Source organism: Tyto alba, unplaced genomic scaffold, assembly GCF_018691265.1.
Source record: "Tyto alba isolate M040663 unplaced genomic scaffold, T.alba_DEE_v4.0 Super-Scaffold_10, whole genome shotgun sequence".
NCBI classification, from domain to species: domain Eukaryota; kingdom Metazoa; phylum Chordata; class Aves; order Strigiformes; family Tytonidae; genus Tyto; species Tyto alba.
Genome location: NW_024881262.1, coordinates 15336275 through 15355641, shown reverse-complemented (window position 1 = coordinate 15355641; position 19367 = coordinate 15336275). Strand labels below are relative to the sequence as shown.

The 19367-nt window shown below is 37.2% G+C and overlaps 1 protein-coding gene across 16 annotated transcripts in view; it reads right to left on the bottom strand.

Moving 5' to 3' along the window:
• The window catches only part of DLG1 (discs large MAGUK scaffold protein 1), a 165898-nt gene that overhangs the window by 101410 nt on the left and 45121 nt on the right, over positions 1 to 19367 (bottom strand). For 12 of the 16 annotated variants that reach the window (XM_032986796.2, XM_032986797.2, XM_032986799.2 and 9 more), the window contains exon 4: positions 8354 to 8518. In XM_032986796.2, coding sequence (XP_032842687.1) covers positions 8354 to 8518 — 165 coding nt within the window. Of the gene's footprint in view, positions 1 to 8353; positions 8519 to 17784; positions 18078 to 19367 lie in introns of those variants that run through there. The other 4 variants (XM_032986809.2, XM_032986810.2, XM_032986803.2 and 1 more) reach the window with 3 other exon arrangements.

The window sequence follows — 19367 nt, the reverse complement described above, 5'->3', positions numbered from 1 at the left end:
CTCTGAGGGGAGCCGACGCTGGAGCAGTCTGTTGCTGGGAGGATTGCAGTGTGTGGGAAGGATGCACACTGGAGCAGTTCATGAAGAGCTGCAGTACGTGGGAGGGACTCACACTGGAGAAGTTTGTGGAGGACTGTCTCCCAGGAGAACCACCCCACTCTGGAGCAAGGGAAAGAGTGTGAGTCCTCCCCCTGAGGAGGAAGGAGCAGCAGAGATAGCAGGTCCCTGTTCCCCTGTGCTAATGGCAGGAGGAGGTAGAGAAACCAGGGACAAAACTGAGCCCTGGGAGAAGGGAGGGGTGGGGGGAAGGTGTTTTTAAGATGTGGTTATATTTCTCACCATCCTACTGATTAGTAAATTAGTGGTGGTGTTCAAATTAAATTGACGTTCTTTTTTCTTCCACAATCAAGTCTGTCTTTTGCCCATTACCATAATGGGTGAGTCATCCCTCCCTCTCCTTGTCTCAATCCCCAAGCCTTTTGTTGTACCTTCTCCTGCTCATCATGAGGGGGAAGGAATGACTGAGCAGCTACACGGTGCTCAGTTGCCTCTGAGCTGAAACCATGACCAGCTGTTGACTAACCTTGAACATGCATAGTTCAAATCACAAAGACCATCAGTTCCTTGTGAGCACAAAAAAAACTCGCCTAATGAAGTCTATTTTAACTATTTCTTCTAGAAGCTCCACAAGTTCTAGAAGACTTCTGGGCAAGCACATGAGTGAACGGGGTGGGGGGGAGGAACTGGAAAAAAAACACACCAGGAGATATAGAGGAAGGAACCTATTAAGCTTATCAACACAAGATTCTGGTTCACAGGGAAAGAAGGTTGTCCTGCATCAAAGGAAGCAAGTGTGTATATGCATATTTATATAAGCGGTTATTTTCATACAAATTAAAGGGAAGAAGTTAAATGCATGTATATGTTAAATGTATGCTGTAATACTTTTACTGATGTAGCCAGAAACCAAAAGACTATGAGCAGCTAAAAGAGTATTCTAAAGTCAGAGGCTGACTGTAGATGGCTGTGTTTAGGGGCTATAAGACAACTATCACCTGCTCATTTGTATTACAAAAAATTAATTTATTTCTGAAATAGCCCTTCTCTAGTCATTTTCATAATTTTAGTGACTCAGCCCTACTAACTGTAGTTTTATTTGTATCTCCTGACTCAGCTCTTTCCCAAACTGAGGAGCCAAACTGATCTCCTCTTTCATTTTACAGTAGCTGCCCTCTGTCTCTGACCACTCTTATGCCTCTTCTATGAACCATTTCTAAATTGATATGCCTTCTTCATCAAGAAACAGTGCATATTTCTAGAGTGATAAAATAATGTAGTTTTATTCCCATTTGCTTCTCTAGATATCCCTTGTATTCCATTTGCCTTTTTGACTGTAACTTGAGTACTGAGATGATTATTCCATTAACCTGTCATAACCCTGAACTCCCATTCCTCTGAGATGATGCAATGAGAACAGAAGTTCTTCCAAGATCCTTCTGGTAAGATCCACCCATCATGATGACTGACCTTCTTTCTTACCCTTTCCTTTCCTTTTTGATGGTGGTTTGTTGTTTTTTAAAACAATTAAATCCCAAGGTATTTTTTTTAATTATTCCATGACAGCTTAAATTTCTCTGTAAGCTTTTTTGAGGAATTCTATTGTATCTATAAAAACCTAGAAACCTACATCAAGATTATCTTTATTCACATGCTTTAAGAGATCTGTGCAGCAGAACATCTCTTTACAATGCCCTCATTGCTTTCTCATCTGTAATCTCCCCACATACTCATTGATTCTGCTCTTTAGAATAGTTTCGCACCATGTTTTGCCAGTACAAAAATGACAGCAAGTTCACAATTCTCTTCTCCCTTCTGGATGCTATTTTAAGAACGAGTATCACCTTGCCATATTTCATTCCTGTGATATCACAGTTAGTTTAATTAAACCATTATACAGCATTGCAGCACTAATATGTAAGCAGTTTCATAGTGAAGTTAATTTAAAACCATTAGGCTTAAATACCATTAGGTCCTGGAAATACTTTTCCAAATATCTCTAAATATTTGAGAAAAAAGAAAAAAAAAGCAGGCATACACTGAGTGGGCACAAAACATTTTACAGAGAAAAACTACAGCATCTCTAGTCAACTGGACTACTGTAGCAGAATTAAAAGCCTGTCGTATAAAGGTTTGGGTACCGCTGATATCAGAAAGCTTTTTGAAATTGTGTGTACACTACACTAAGTATGGGGTATCTGGCACAAAAACAAGGGGCCACTACTTCTAAGGAAGAGGAAAAATAAGGCTAAAAAGCACTTACCCAACAAGTACATAGTCATGGCACTAGGTCAAATAAAATGCCCAACTAACCTACTGCCTGTCTCAGTAGCTAATAGTGTAAGCATGGAATGATCCTTCCCTTCCCACTATACCATCCCAAGCTCCAACAGTTCAGAGGTTCATAGAGCCAAAGAAGGTAAACTGTTTTACTGCTTTTGTTCTGATGAAGGACTACTTCCACTCTAATGGGAACTGAGCTGGAATAAGTTTAATTTCCTCCCAAATCTGACACTTGCTAGGTAAACACACTAAAACACAGGGGCACTGACATGTAGCAAAGCTACTGGTTCAAAGGTATTCAACACATTATGAAATTAGTTACAGACCCAGCACCTGATACTTCACTTGAGCAAAAAGAGTCTTGTAGTTAAAATCTGGGGGAAAGACTCATCTTTTTTCAATGGGGAACAGTATTTCACCTTAGTTTGAAATACTTCACTGTTCAAAGATAGGAAAATGGTAATTCATTTGCATTTAACATCATAGTATTATTAAGTCACAGTTTTCTTCACTAGAGTAAGTTTATGTGACCATAAGACTCCACCACTGTGCTTTAAATGCACAAGCAGCATTCACCCACGTTTAAAACATTTTTTAAAAAATGGCTTTGGTATAGGAAGTAGGGATTTTTACTGCACTATCTGAAGCTGAAGTACTCTAGCAGAATGTAACAGCCCTCAGCCAGAATGACAGGTCTTTGCATGAGATCAGACATGTAATGAAAAAGGCCAATCACTACATGCCTGATCTGCTCAGTATTGTCTTTTCCCAGCATCACTTGTACAGAGATGGTATCTTCTGTGAACACATGAGAACAGTAAAGTAGCCAACTGTGTTGCATGCAACAGGTACAAGAGTCCAGGATTAACATACATTCCCTTTGCTCCCCCAACCCTATTTCTCAATTCCTGATTGTTCTGCTATTTCATTGATGACCGCACAAAGATATTCTAAAGATGCCAAATATTCAACCAGTAGAATACTTTTAGTTCCTTATGGTTGTGCCAGTCAGTAATTAAAATTTTACTTTCTAGCATGAATAAGCAATTTCAGATACCTCACTAGACTAGCAAAGCTAGTACAGCATTGTAACTAAAACATTTATGTTCTGCTGTCAATGTCTCCTATGTAAGGAACAAACCAAGCGCAAGCATTCTTCTCAAACCCTTTGAAGATTGGTGTTATTAAAATTGCCAGAAATAGATCAGCAAAAAAGATTTGGTTAAAGAAAAAAGAACTGAAGAGACTTTTCTGAATCAGTAAGTCTAGCTTGCTGTTCCTGAAGGCAGCCACACCATAATATAATTTATAAACCCACCAAATACTTGAAAAACTCTAAGAAAAGCCTTGTGCAAATTTTGAATGGGAATTGTGGATATAGTGGATCTGTGGTGAATATTGTAATATTAAGAATTTATTACAGAGCAGGATAAAGATCAACATTTATCACACCAGTCAAGGTTTCCACTGTAAGACATTTTGTAGTTTATAAATTATCGCATGACTTTCTGTACTATCAGTGAAATAATAGCCCCAAATACCAACATATAATACACAAATGTAATACAGAAGTAGATATAAACCCCAATTAGGGCCCACATTTAAATACTAAAATACCATGCTACATCATAAACATAGAGCTATAAGCAAAGTATTTCCCCTTTCATATACAGGTTGCTTCAGTGTACTGCAATTTAAGTTTTGGTTTGGTTTTTTTTTTTTTTTTTTTTTTGTCATATTACATCATGACCCATTCTTTTACAGCCTTGTAATAATCTATTACTCAAAGCTTTTTTCCTTGATAGAAAACTCCCACTCCACAGTTTAAAACCCTGTTTGGTATCATATCATATCTGTGGCAGATTTCACTTCGTTGAAGCTATTTAATAAAAACGTTAAATTTAAAAACCTCAATCTGAAGGTATGATAGAGAAGCTAAATTCAGTTTTACAGTTGAAAAATCCTTTTGTAGCATCACCATCTAGTGGCCAACCTTGGTAGCAAGGCCTTGCTTCAACTACATCAAAGTCAATTCAGCTTCATCCCATTTTATTTCATAACTCAAGAAACCTCACATTGTAATAACAAGTTTCTATGAGGAACTTGGAAACCTCAAACCGAAGAAATTCTGATACAAAACTCTGATTACTTTTTTGAAAGTATTCTTTAAAATGTTTGGGACAGAATATTTGTGAAGGATTTGAAGTTTGACCATTTTTATTATCTCGTCATGATTCTCTACCATTAAACAATTAAAAAAAAAAAAAAGGCTGTTTTACAGAATTAGCATTCCACTTTCCACAGTATTAAACATGGAATAGAAGACACTAAATCTCCTGGGTCAAGCTTACTTCTTTGATGTTTGAGACATAGAAAGTATCCTAACAAGGCAAAACCTATAAGCCCTGTCTCATGTTTAAACTTTGTAACCATACAGCTAGTATCAGTTATTTCATGCTAGTTGCAAACATGCAATATCTTAACCCACCCTGAATCTGAGGTAGCCCACCCCCCTGACAAGAAGGTAAATCACCTTTGGGTTACTACAGTCTTTAATGTGGAACATTTGATAAATAGTCGTCACATGCTCATCCTCTAATAATTTGGGACACACATTTGTCATTTTGGTAGTTGAAAGCTGCTCTTTGAAAAGCATCCAGCTGTCCAAGGAAGTTGTAAAAGCAGTTTTAGGTCCTAGAAAATTTGAAACCTTCTCTCAAGAACAAAATGTAAATAGTTGAAACCAGGCATCTCCCTTTTTCACTGTCTTCTATTTATGTTCTGTATTACTGCTCTAGACTACAGAGGGCTTGCTATAAAAGCAGCTATTACTCAAAATCTGATTCTACTGCCCTCTGCAGCATTTCTTGAAAAGCTGCATACGATCATAAAACCATTGTCTACATTTGTTCTTCAAACTAGTAACTCTGCATTTGAAATTTCAAGCGTATTTAATGTTTATATTTAAAGAAAAAAAAAAACACACAAAACCAAGTTCTCTTATTATTTTCTTAGAGTAATAAACACAACATCCTCTATTACACTTAGTTTCTTTAAGCAAATGTACTACTGGACAAAGCTAATCAAGATCTTGTATATTAGCCAAGACCTGGTGGCCTACACAGTGCATCAAGCCAACCTACCAAATAAATTACACAAAGTACTCTTAACTTGGAGCTGCTGTTGCTAAACTGATCTTCAGCGTGAGCTATGCCAAAACTATGAATGTCTTGCAGATCAGGCCAAAAGAAGAGAGCACCAGCTATGTTAATAATACAATAGCAACCTTGGCTTTTTTCTGACATACTCAAGTTGAAGTTTTAACAGCATTTATTCCAGTAACTTTAACAAACAATCTCCTAACCAAAAAGAAATTTTGTGAGATCAAAGGCATTTTACTCTTAAAGGTCCCCTAAAGATTCTCAAGGCCTATGAAACTATGGATGCACCCCTCTCTCCAAATACCCTAAGACCTCAGACTCTGATTATGAACGATTTATGCAAAGAAGTTAACTTCTTTAGGAGAGAAACACGTCAGCAGCCAACAAGTTCCACAAAATGCTGGTAAACAACTGAAACCTGGAACACCTCCCCCAGTTTTCAGATGAATAAAGCTCAGAGAAATTTCAGTTCTATCATACATTGCTTTGAAATTAACAGTCACCTGAAAATAATAAGATTCATGGTATAAATGGTAATATGACTTGCACAATGATATTTCTCTTGCACACATTCTTTCCCATTAAGTGGTGATTTCCCAGCACTCAGCAATTTGAAAAAGAGAATAGCAATCCTCCTCAGAGATCTAAGATACACAGTATTTTGGAAAGGCCCCACCATATTTTGTAATTATACATACACACTGTTTAACTCTATTTCCAGGATAGTTTAAATGAGATACGTTTTTTTTCTTCCAGAGCAGTGCAGCAGAGTTGTATATTCACCCCAAGAAAACTAAAACATATTCAGCTTAGATCACATCTGAGCAGAGGAAGACAGAGTACAATCATTCATATCTATTTCTGTGAAACTGTACTGGGTTTTACATCAGTGTCTTTACAGAAAGTTACAGTAGTTAGATAAACCTCAATTAAAACAGGTAATACAGGCTCTCATATAACACTCTAAACACAAGCCTCACTTGTCTGTGGAGACTGCCTGGTAGGATCTCTGTAAGGTAGATATCACACACTGTAGAGAGGTAAAAAATTAAATCATTTTCCACAGAATGTTAATATTGCCAATATCAAATCCTCATTTCTGTATTTCTGTAGTTGGCTATTTGCAAAAGTAATATGACAGAGTCAAACACAGGAGCTATTCTGAGTAGTCTGGTTTCCGTTAGATCCAGGCAGCCAGAAAGAAACCAAGGTAATTACAGCACTGAACAGCCTCAAGCACAATTAAATAACACTTAGTTCCAAGAAATAGATTTCTCAGTCTCACATACCTATCCTAGAATTTTATTTTTTATTTCTATGAGTTTCTGGACTGTTAAATGCATTATACTTGATCACCCACCACAGACAGTTTTACTGTTTGCCTCTGCCTTTTTGATCCCTTCATGCTTTTTGAAATGGAAGACTAACTGCGCTACTAATTAGGAAAAGCTTGTCAATAAACAGAGTTGACCAAGTCCCCAGAGGCAGAGGATTTTCATTTTTTTCTTTTTTTAGTTCTAATGGATGCACATAGAATGTGTTGTGTTACTTTCTGAATATCAATAAATTCAGGGAATTAGACATGTCAGAGTGTGTTACTGTGTGTCTACTTTTATAAGCAACAGAAGATTGAGGTCCTACCCATTCTCAAAATGAAAGTTTTGACATATTAGCATTCTTAGAAGGCTCTTCAGAGGTCAATATAGCCCACTTTACAAAGATTATTCATTAGGACCTAAAGAATTCAGCTTGTCTAGCTCCTGGAGACTACTGGAGACACACAGAGAGTTCATTATGGAGTTATAAGTAAAAATTAAATAACAGTGTTCAATACTAACGTACACATTTTTAAAGCCTTAGAAATGCTAGAACACAATTACTAAACACTCCTCCAATACAGCTGGTTCCTCTATAGAATCCTTACAAGTCAATTATAAAGAGCTGATATAGTCAACAAGATTTTTCTTCATAATAAAAAAAAAAAAATTTGGAAATGTAACTAGATTCAAAACAACTTTTTTCTTAGAATACAGTGGCATCTGTTATAGTACACTGCCATTTCCGTCACAAAGGACATTACCACACACGAACAATTCATGCTAAAAGTACCAGGCTATAGGCCTACCATAATGTAAGCCCATCTCATCATTCTAAAGCCCATATACTCCACAATATCAAATAATTTCTCCATTTTTTCATCAAAACAAGCCATAAAGGCTCAGTTTAGTCTGCATTTAGTCTGGTACACTAAAATACTATGCTATTCAGAAAATTATTAAGCTACATCTCCCTGCTAACCCAGTAAAGAAAATTATCTGCTACAACCTATTCTAAAATGTCACACTCAGTTTGTCCTCTTAATTTTTAATTCTGTCTTGAAGTTACTAAAGCTGTCTTGAGAATAATGGTACTGTATGCTGAAAAACTCTTAACATATATACATATTACATCCAGCTTATGACATTTTCCACATAGGTCCTCAACTGAAATATTTACTAGAAACCAACTCAGAATTGATTCTACAAGATGCTGATAGAAAACCCAAAATGTAACTGACAGCAGTAACTACAGTGCCCCTCAAAACTATACCTGAGATCTTAAGTTACCTACATTTGTTATCTGGACATTTTACTATCATTCATGTTTAGTCAGAATGTGTAGAAGTCAGTCAATGCCTTAACATCTACAGAGTTAGTTTTACAAATGAGTAGTTCCATATTTAAAAAAAAAAAAAAAAAAAAAAAAAAAAATCAAACCAGAAGCAGATGTATCACTTGCATTTTTTTCCCCAAAAAAATATATCCCCAAAGAATATATCAAAACAGTTCACTTATAATTTTTTTAATGCCTACCTTTACTGGTGAAATATGAGAATGGGAAACAAAGCCATGGACATTCTCAATCTGTGACAGATTCTTCTCCGATACATGAACCAGCTCTGGACCCGTCACCTCATTGGTAATGTGTGGAGAGCTGTGCTCCTGTGGAGGTGTATCTTCATCCTGGTAGCGATATTTCTGAAGAAAACAATTACAGAAAAAGATCAGTCCACCACAGAAATTGGAAAAGTTTATCCAGAACACCTAAGTCAGACAGAGTTATTTTTCTGCCCCTGCTGACTTCAAGGCAATAAAATCTAGAAATACAAGTTTTAATTAGTATTTTTAGTTTAAAGACTGATCCTGTCTAAAAATGTTCCAGACTTTTTAGTCTCACCTAGAACTACCGTAAAAGCTACCTCATTGTCTTTTGCCTATTTGCATAGAGTAACATGTCACAAAACCCTTTTCCACAGAACTCTCCCATTTACTAGCTTTTTCTTACAAGCACTTTATTATTCACTAATAGCAGAAATCCTCAGTACCAACTGGATTTATCACCTTGTCCTGCCTTTAAAAACTATCAGCTTCAAAAGCTTTTTTCCCATACTTCCAGTTTAGCACATCTGCCAAAAGCATTTTTTGTCAGCTAAAGAGCTTCAGATTTTATACTGAGGTACCAATATAGCAATTCACTACTGCTAACTTCAGTATGAAACAATAAAATGTGGTTTTGCCACTAGACAGATTAAGTTTCCCCAACCAGTAAGTCTTCAAACAGAAACACAAGACAATACGCAGTCTCCATCTTATTAATTTGCATTCAATTTACAAAACCAGAACCTATTACTTAGCCACCAGGCATGTGTTCTAGTCAGACTGTGCTATAGCCACACCTGCATATCCCTACTGAAAGGTATTCATTAAATCAGGAGCATATAGAGTATTCATCTGTTCTCCAGACTGCAGAGTTAACTGCTCATCCAGCACCTCCAAAGTCCACGGGCTCACATTACAAACATACTTAATATAAGCTTCACCCCAGTTTCACACTTGCAGTCTTGCTCCACCCCAGTTTCACCCTTGCAGTCTCAACCAGTCCTGAGGCACTTTTAGTTTTAGCTAGCAATAAAAAGCATGGACTACCTAAAATTGAAGTAACTTTTTTCCAGCAGGGTTTACTGTGTCCATAAGATGAATCCTAACATTTTATAACCACATTCACATTCACACACTACTAGTATACTCCAGAGCACATGCATAGCTGTTACTAGTTTTCAGGGAAAGCACATCATGTCATTAGAGGCACAGAAAAACCTTCTACACATGTAATCCTTCTAAACTTGGAAAAGTGCTATTCCTATTATTAAAGTATATTTAGGATAGATATTTCCTTGTTGATTTTTGTTTGGTTGTTTTTTTAACAGAATTCTAAGATATACATACTACTGTTTAAGTAGAAAATAATCATCATCTTGGAAGGTCATTTATACCTCATAATCCAGTAGATCACTGCAAATAACCCATCTATCTATAAGCACATGAATACTACACCAAGGCAGGTACCTGATGAACAGTGTATGATAACTAACCCTTTTAACAGTTACATGCAAGTATGATTTTGGGCTACTACAAGGTTCCATTCCCTTCACAGAAAAGTCTGGCAATATTACCAAATTATAAAGTCTACAGGATAAACTATAAAGAACCTGCTTGAAATGATCCATCAGTTACAAGTTCCTGTAATGCTTAACCCATCTGGCTCCTGCCCGCTCAACTCTGTGTGCTTGTCTTACAGGAAGACTTAATTTTTTGTCTATCCAGCAAAAAACAATCTCTAAGTATGGTCAAACAGGACAGCTAAACTCTTAACAGGAATATCTTACTCTTCCCTGGCTCCCAAATCTTGAGGAAGGCACCATATCCCCTTCCTTTCCTTGGTTCTGGCACTCAAATCAGCAGAAAATTGCACACTGTTTTCTCTCCTTTGTAGGGTGAGACTTGTACTGGGTTACTGACCTCAGTTCAGGCAGGGCTCAAAGAATACCAGAGACAGTGCAAAAGCAGGGAGGAAATCTGGATGGGATCTCTCTCTTTTGGAAGCTATACATCATTCTACTCTGTCTTCTGTAGGCTTATCGTATAGCAATATTGTAGTTTTGCCAGTAAAGACGTGGTTCAATGAGGCAGCTGAAGTCACATAACTGACGTGTTGAGAGAGGAAGGATTTGTTTGCTCTTCTCCATGTGCCACATTGTTCTGCCAACACTAAGATTCCTTTGGAGACAAGTTAAGTTCCCTTACCAACTTCGAAGGAACAACTTGCAGTTGTTATGTTTCCATCACCCATCGCACTTTACCCACTCACAGCCTGCCCTGCAGCACACCATCCCCACTCCTGCCTCCAAGCCCCAACGCAACAGCAGCAAACCCACACCCAATCACACACATACAGGCAGATACTAGGGATGCATGGGTTTTTTCGGCCTCTAACTGCTGTCAGAGATCTCTGAAGTTATAAGCCTTATTTATTTTTGTTCTTAAAAGAATAAAATTTTAAAAACCCTTATCCACCCTACTCAATTCAACCCTTCATTGTTGAGACCATGAGACCTACTATATGAGAAAAGTTACATTTTTGAAGTATTAGAAATTACAAAGTAGAAGCAATACAAGTGTGTATTTTCACTAAAAATATCGATGATTAGCAGACAAACACAAGGCAGAAGAAATAATTCCAGAGAGGAAAGCAAGACCATTAAGACTTCTATTTTTCACAACAACCAACCTCCTAACACTTCCATACCTACTTCTCACCTGGATGGCAAAGGAGAGATGGTGAATGCTGATAGTTGTGAAAAACTGCAATGGTTACTCAAAAAGCCCTAATTTTTCAAATCTTTAGCAAAGAGGTTTCATGAGATGAACAAGCCAACTTAATAGACCATTATTAGCAGAAGATAAAAGTTTCTTTCCCTTCCCTGCAGCAGTGAGATGCTACATCGCTCACGCTCCAACTCCTACCATTCAACTATTTTCTGAGATTGACTTGTTTTTAACTTATCAAAACAAAACCCTGGAAGGAGTTGATATTAACCCTCTAGAGGTGCCATGTTAAACATCAGAAACAGGGAAGAAGTATCCTTTAAAGAACAATGTTGGTCAAAAATACAAGTGAACATTATCAGAGCGTAAATAAAATCACACTGGAAATTAGAGAAAATAAACATTAGAGCTTCAAGAAGCACAGAAAATATCTTGCATCAGAGAAAGTAGAAATTCTGCTAGCTTAAAGGAGCTTGCTCTGCTGGTAAAAGCAGTATTTGGCTGGACTTATGATCCAAACTGTTGCTGCCAGATCTCAAGCTTCAATTTGACTATGAAATACAGGAAAATGGGAACTGAAAATGGATTAAGTTCCCAGATCATCTCAGACAAGACCCTGTGGAAAGCTAGAAGTGGACCATTCCAGTTTTATTATAAAAAAAAAAAAAAGTCACGGGTCAATTAAAATTAACTCCCTTTACAGAACTGTCAATACTTTCAGGCAAAGCACAGAATTACCTCTGGTTTTTTTTTTCTTTCTTAAGCCAGACACATTTGTTAGAAACAGGTATTTGGACATGCCTGAGTGTAAACAGGCTCTAGATTTCATTAATAAACATCTGTTTATATTACACAATGCATCCGTGCTTATAACAATATCATGTGTATGAAGTTTTAACAGATCAGTATGTCATTATTTAGAACAAAAATGAAAAAAAAAAATGTTGTGGTAAAGGATTCTCTCCCATACAAGGCACTGACAAGGGCTATAAGCTTCTCAAAAAACATCTTAAACGTGAACTGCTAATTGTGTTTTTATGTATATTAAAAGATTGACTTTACTATTATTTGCAAAGTATTTCTCAGCTTGGAAGTACAAAAAAACCCACAACCCACCAGAACTCATGTTTAAAATACACCTACTGAAATACTTACAGGATAATGTTTTAAAATGCAAACAGAAGGACATGACGTGCACGAAAATATAATATCCACAAGTCATCTTATTCTGAAAGGCACCACACTATCCTTACCCTCCGCAGAAATTACTTTTGAGCAAAGTGCTTGAAGTAAAGCAAATGACTGTATCTTAACAGCTAATACTCCATAGAAGTGGTTTGTACTACTGCACTATGGAGCATCACCTCTGAAATACTATGCACCCGACTGAGGTAGCGCATTCAAGTGATCTGGCATGGTCAAAGAGCCACCATTCAAAATTGCTCATTCCTTTCCTCTCCCAGGAGCTGCCACTCCTCGAAAAAGAATTCCATTGTCTATTTCAGCCATGCCAATTTAATCATGCTACTATATATGAAGTGAAAACCCATGTAAGTTAGCCTCCATAGGAGTCTAAAGATACCATTTCACAACAGAGCCTAGCTCACCCAAAGGGCAGCTACTGTCCAAAGGAGCAGGACCCCTTCGATCCCGCATGGTGAAGCCGTACAACTACGTGTCTCCCTGCCCCTTGCTGCTAACTACACATCTCCCTTTAGATGGTGAGCAAGCTCAGCAAGCTAATCCAGTAGAATGTTTGTCCCCTTTTCCAGCAATATTAAATTTTCTTAAATCCCCTAAGGTGTCTCACAAGATGAGACATGCAGCAGTGCTGGCGTCACAGGGAGAAAAGCAGATAGGGCCAACACATCTCACAGTGGCTAGCAGAAGACCATTTCTCTTCTTACAAGCAAGAGATTCCAACCCTGCCCCAAATCCAGGCCCCAAGGAGACCCTAGTTCAGAAGAGCCAGCCAAGCAACGGGCAAGACAAATCAAAGGAAAGAAAAATGATTCAGCTGTGGCAAAGCAGCTCTGAACTTGCAGACAGACTGCTTCAGCTACGTGTCTCGGAAGTTTCCTGGCACTCAATTTGGTAGCAGCCAAGCAATTTAACTAGTTTTGAAGAAGCTTTATGGACTGATGTATAATTTATAATCAGAATTTAAAGTTTAGAACAGGTCTGACAGAGACACTGCCCCAAAGGATTCAGTTGCAGGTATATAGGTGGGTCAAAATTAGATTAAAAATATTTCTTTTCTGAGGCAATATAGTTAACAAGATTTCATCAGGCTAGATTATACCTTCAGTGAGTTCTGAACTGTCACCAAACACTACAAACTTTTGTAGTTTACTATACATTTTCTGCGTAAACTACAGAAAAATGCATTTATTTTAATAAACCAGTGCTAGTTTACATGACAAGATGGTCCAAATTCACCACAGTGAAAGCATTCACTGTGTTCATTGTTCAGGCCCACAGCCTCCCTGCTTCAATTCCTAGACCTAGCAGAGCTAGACAAAAATAAGGATGAACAAAGTATGCAACAATGTACAGGACAATCGAAGATTTTATGGACATTTCATAGCACTGTTTTTCTGAATACAGATGACCTGTTCACAGAAAAAGCATAGACGAGCTTTAGGAAACTCATTCTGGAAAAGGTTCACTTTAGTCTGCCTCAGCTCTTGCCTATATTTTAAAAAGAAGGTATTTCAAACAGATTCATAAAAAATCTACCCCCTACACATAATTAAGCTGTGAGCTTATATTTTTTTAAATGTCCTCTAATGAGAAAACTTACTGAAATAGAAATGAAAGAAAATTATTTAAAGAACACTTTAACAATCCCATGCCCTAAATTGGTGACCCATATCCACAACAGCATGTAATGCTGTTATTCCAGAGAATCAAGTCACACAGAATGCCATGTTCAGGCACAGAAAATTAATTACACAAGAATGTCCTTAACTACCAGACAAAATGCAAGGCAGCAGTAACTACAGTTCTCTTCAAAATGGGATGCATATCAAAATCCAGTTCCTATTAGACATACACATCAACCCATGATCTTATGTGAAAACAAATTTGAAAGCACAGTAACTTATCTTCTCTACACACAAAGAAAAAAAAATCAGTGCTAAAACAGCTTAATGTAAGAGTGAAAGGGTGCTTAAAACAGTAAGAAAAGTTCACACGAAGACATTCCTATACTCACTTTCCTTCTACAGATTTTCACCCTCTCCAGACAGCAATATGGCTCCCAAGTTACTGCACACTTCAAACAACAAAAACTACAAGCAAAACCCAAGAAAACACACAGCTTAACTTTTACAGTCCGTCCCCAAGTAAGTTTTCATTTTCACTGTATAAGTCCAACCCACACCTTGAAAGAGCTTACGAATAAATGGGGACTTCAACACATAAATCTAATAATTTGAATTCAATTATTAAATAGAAGCTGAAAAGGTTAGACCCTCTCTGATGCAGTTGAACAGGCAGCATGATAAAACAAAGTGGCTTTAGACCATTTGCATCTAATTCCCAAAGTTTACTTGTCCTTGTTCAGTCACTGTTCCACTTCAGAGGTTAAACCAAATCTGAAAGGACCCCTTGAAAGTTCATTCCAGCAACTGATGATGTTGGGAAACACTGTTTGACATTTGACATCTGCACTGCGGCACAGGAGGACTAAGATGCAATACGCCAAAAGCAGATCAGTAGAAAAATCTAAATACCCACAGTTCTCCTCACATCTCTCCCAAAACCAACCTTCACAACTCTTGACATCCAGACACCATTCAGCAGAAAATAAACTCCAACAACTCTCAACAACAAAAGCAACAACACAGCCAGATTTTGCATTATATTGCTGAATCAAAACTAATCCAAAATGAGCAGTATATTAAGATTCTAATGGATTTTGTGCAAGTCTTCCCTGTAGTCTACTGCAAGAGCTAAACCAGAAACTAGTCTTCAGAAAATTAGTGCCTTTCTCATGGAGGAAAAAAGGAGGACACAAAACAAAAGGTATGCTCCACTACTGCCCAACTTCAATTAACTTGAAAACTTTCCTTTATAAAAACCTGATAGATTGTGAAAGCCAAATAAAGTCCCTTTGCAGGTGAACAACAATTCACACTGCAAAGCTGAAAAAGCCTGTGGGTAACAAAAGAAGCTTCAGTAACGTAATGGAAAAGGATATATGTTTATGTACTTTCAGAACTTCTTCACTGACCATGGAATAGGACATTGAGTATTATTTCCAGTTTAGGCCTCAACATGTGATAAACTGAAGGACTTGAAATATTAGAACAGTTTTCTTTCATCTGTGGGTTGGTTTGTTTGGGTTTTTGTTTTTTGTTTTGTTTTGTTTTTTTTAAACACTAGTTCAGTACTTTGAGTAACTTAGCTGCTTCATTCTCAAATAAAAGCACTGAGTTCTCTTTTAATAATTAGAGCTAAGATAAAAACATAAGGCATTTCACCCGCCTTGGACAGTTCCGGTTTGACATTGCATCTTGAATGAAAATGCTTATAACATGTTTATTTAGGTATGTTAGAATGCACAACTAGTGATAAAGGTAAGTATTTATGTAATGCATCATATCGTGGATATCCAGAAACAATACAAGAATTTAATATGTACATTTACAAAGACACCAGAAATATTCATAGTGAAGAAGTTCACCTGTTCCAAAATGCTGAGCAAGAGAGACCAAAGAAGGAACAGTCAGATTGTTAATGTTCTTTTCATATGTGAAAATGGAAAGGAAGGTAAATGGAAACCACTCCACTTCCTAGGATTACTTATGTGAGACTATTTATTTACATAAAGGACTGAACAGGTAATCCTGCATTAAGGTTTCACAGTTATTTAAGTATTGACTCAGTATTCAAAGTCTATCTTCTCAGAGAATAAGAGTATTTTATTTTTAGTGCAATACAATCCTATAACTTTTCTTCAAAAACTGACAAGTGCCTAGTGCAAAATCTCTCTGCACTATCAGCAGGTCACAACTATTTAAACCTAAGTCCTTCGGTTCATTTGGGATGTTGATAGTATAGAGTACCCACTCTGTATTAACAGCAATACATGTTCATTTGGAGATAATTAAAGCCAATGCATAAATAGGCTAAGGTATTTTAAAACACAACATTGCGAAATAAATCATGCTCAAGAAACTACCGGTCTGCAAGATACACCACTTATTGGCGTGCAGCCAGACAACATGAATGAAGAGAACACTGAAGAACTGCTGTTCTCTGTGTTTCACACGAGGTGCTCCCCCGGCCCCGCGCAGCCCCGCGGAACTACCGCGGGGTAAGAAGCCGTTAACGCCTTCCGACAGGGGCGAGGAACCGCCATGGCTCCGATCCGACACGAACCGCCTCCAGGGGCTTCGGGAGGGTGCCTGGGTATTTTTAGTTCGGTCTTAAAGTGAACGGCAGCTCTCCTCTGCAGCTCAACTGGCAAGATTAAAATCAAGATAGTAACTTCACTCTATGGCTTTCTTCCCAAGTTTACTGTTTAAACATGAGAATATTTTAGAAATAAAAAAAGGGGGTGTGGTTCCACAAAGACAAGGAAAGAAATCTTAATTTCGTAGCAAATAGTTTCCAAATTAAATTAGTAAATATACATATATTTTCAACTGAAAAATGCTTTGACACATGAATGATAACTACATTCAAAACACGGCAAATTCTTCCCTCATGGAAGCATTCAACTTTCAAGTTTCATAATGAATCATTCACACTATCAAAAGACCCATAAAAATTTAGACTCCTCCCTCCCAACCTAGATGACATCTATTCAATGTGAACATTTTGTGATATATCTCTCTAAAAATGCATCACATGTACGTACATATATGTGCATATGTGTGCACACACATATCTGTTCCCAATTTATAAAATAAAATCCAGTTCAATTATTTTTTGTTAGGAATAAACACGGACTTGAAAACACCAAATATGGAAAATAAGTTTTGGAGAGAAAGATTTCTGAGTCTCTGTCTCAAAAGTAACTTCACACACATATCCCTTTCATCTCATCATATCCTTCACATTGCGCGTTAATTTTACTGAAAAAAGGCATTTCTGACACAACACTGAATATATTCTGTTTACTATTCTGAGGATTACCAAATTATATGTTTTATTACTCTGAAATCTACATAGTTGATGTAGTCCTAAAATGACTAAATGCCCGAGGGCACTGTTAAACCTAAACCTGCCACTAACAATTACTTCCATCAATATGATGTCAGGAGGCATTTCCAGCTCTGCATCTCAGTGCAAGTCTCCTGTGTACATAATTCTCCACAGCTGAAGAAAATGAAAGGCAAGTGCAATAAACTGATTACATGATGATTAATGCTGATTAATGGAGAATGACGACATTTTGCATGCGTCATTCAGTAAATTCAAAATGTTGTTCAAAGGTGTCTTTAAACAGTAGGCATGGTAATTCATTACTTCTGTCACAATCACCAAGAGCTCTGATAATTGAGTAAGGCATGGAACAAAATACAGACTATTTAATCAGAAATTTAAGGTACAGTTACATTAGACATGATGGCAATCATTCATTAAATGCAGCTTACATTTCCAGGAAAGTCCTTTTATAGACCCACCTTACATCCAAACATTAAAGATATTGTGTTGTTGGTACATGCTACTTTACAGTGGCATAACATCGGAGAAAAACAATCCAAGTTTTTTATGCTAGGAGACATTTTTTCAGACCCTGTGCACTTCAATCGATCCGTGACTGAGATTCCAGAAAAATGCCTCTGTAAGCGCTGCTTGCTGCCTGTCTTTGACATTTAGTCTAGGTCCATAGTGTTCAAAAAATAAGCCTTTATATAAATAGGTTGAGTCCTTCAGGAAAAATTTTGCTTCATGCTAGAAACCAGATTTAAAAAAAAAAAAAAAAAAAAAAGGCAAACAAAAAAATCCTGTGTCCATTTTTAGAATTTTCAAGTCAGCTTTACATTTAATTATGTTCGCATCAGCTTGAAGTGACAACTGTCTCGCGGCCCAAAGTAATACTCGGATCCTCTCAGCCAGAACCCAGGGTTAGATCCACCACGGCAGCTCCACCTGCTGCAGTGCAAGCTCTGCCATCTCCTCCATGAAAACAGGAGCAACTCCAGCAGAGCCACTCTGCTCGGGGATGCTGGTTGCTGAGGGGAGGGGCGAGATGTTGCAGCAAGGGACTCGTTACACGGCCCGACGGAGAGAAACCCAACGCTTCCTGCAAGGTGCTTTCGCACTGCACCAATGAGCATGTTAAAACCCATTTTAAAATCAGCTGTGCATAATTATAAAACAGGGAAGTTGTAAGCTTAACAGCAGGGAATTTGCTGATCTGCAGTTTATACTAGCTTTTTCAAGGAAGTGTCAGCACACCACAAAAGGAATGGCTATGGGATATTTAATCCTCATTTTCAAACATTAAAAATTCAAGGTTATTTGACACCTTTAAAAAAAATGTTCTTTAACTGCTGAGTAAAACTCCTAATGGTCTACCAAAAGCAATGAAGAAATAGCTACAGAAATACATTAATATTCTTCAACACACAATGAAATCAGAAACTGCTATTGTTTCCCCAGTTACCTCTAGGAAATCATGAATAATTCGGACAAGCATCAATTTGGTTATGAAGAACTCTCGGCAAAGCATTTCAAGCAACTGTACATGTGAACACTTCAACAGCACAGTTTGAAGAAAAAAGCTTTTTTCCTTAGAATTTAAATAAATACAGTCATGGTCTCAAGATCTGTTATTCTTTGTTTTGTGCTAACCAGTCTAAGACACAAAATTCTTTTTTAAATGGTTTGTTTAGGGTTTTTTTTTGGTTGGTTGGTTTTGTTTGGTGTTTTTTATTTGGGGTTGTTTTTCCTTGTGTTGTTTTGGTTTTTAAATCAAACCCTTTAAGGAATCAAACTATTTCCTTTTTTAAAAGTACAGGGGTCCCTGCAGATTTTAATGTGTTTACAGATTTTTAAATTACATTATAGAATTTAATCAAACACATGTTCTCAGTGATTTCTCTGCCCTTATCTATGCCTTGTACCATAAGCTAACAAACCTCTGCAAAAAGCTTCAATGAAACAATGTTAGTCATCACTTCTATTTTTAATTGTACTGAATGGTATTGTAAAAAAGCATTTAAGACTTCCAGAGAAGTTGTTAGATCTCCCCTCTTTAGGA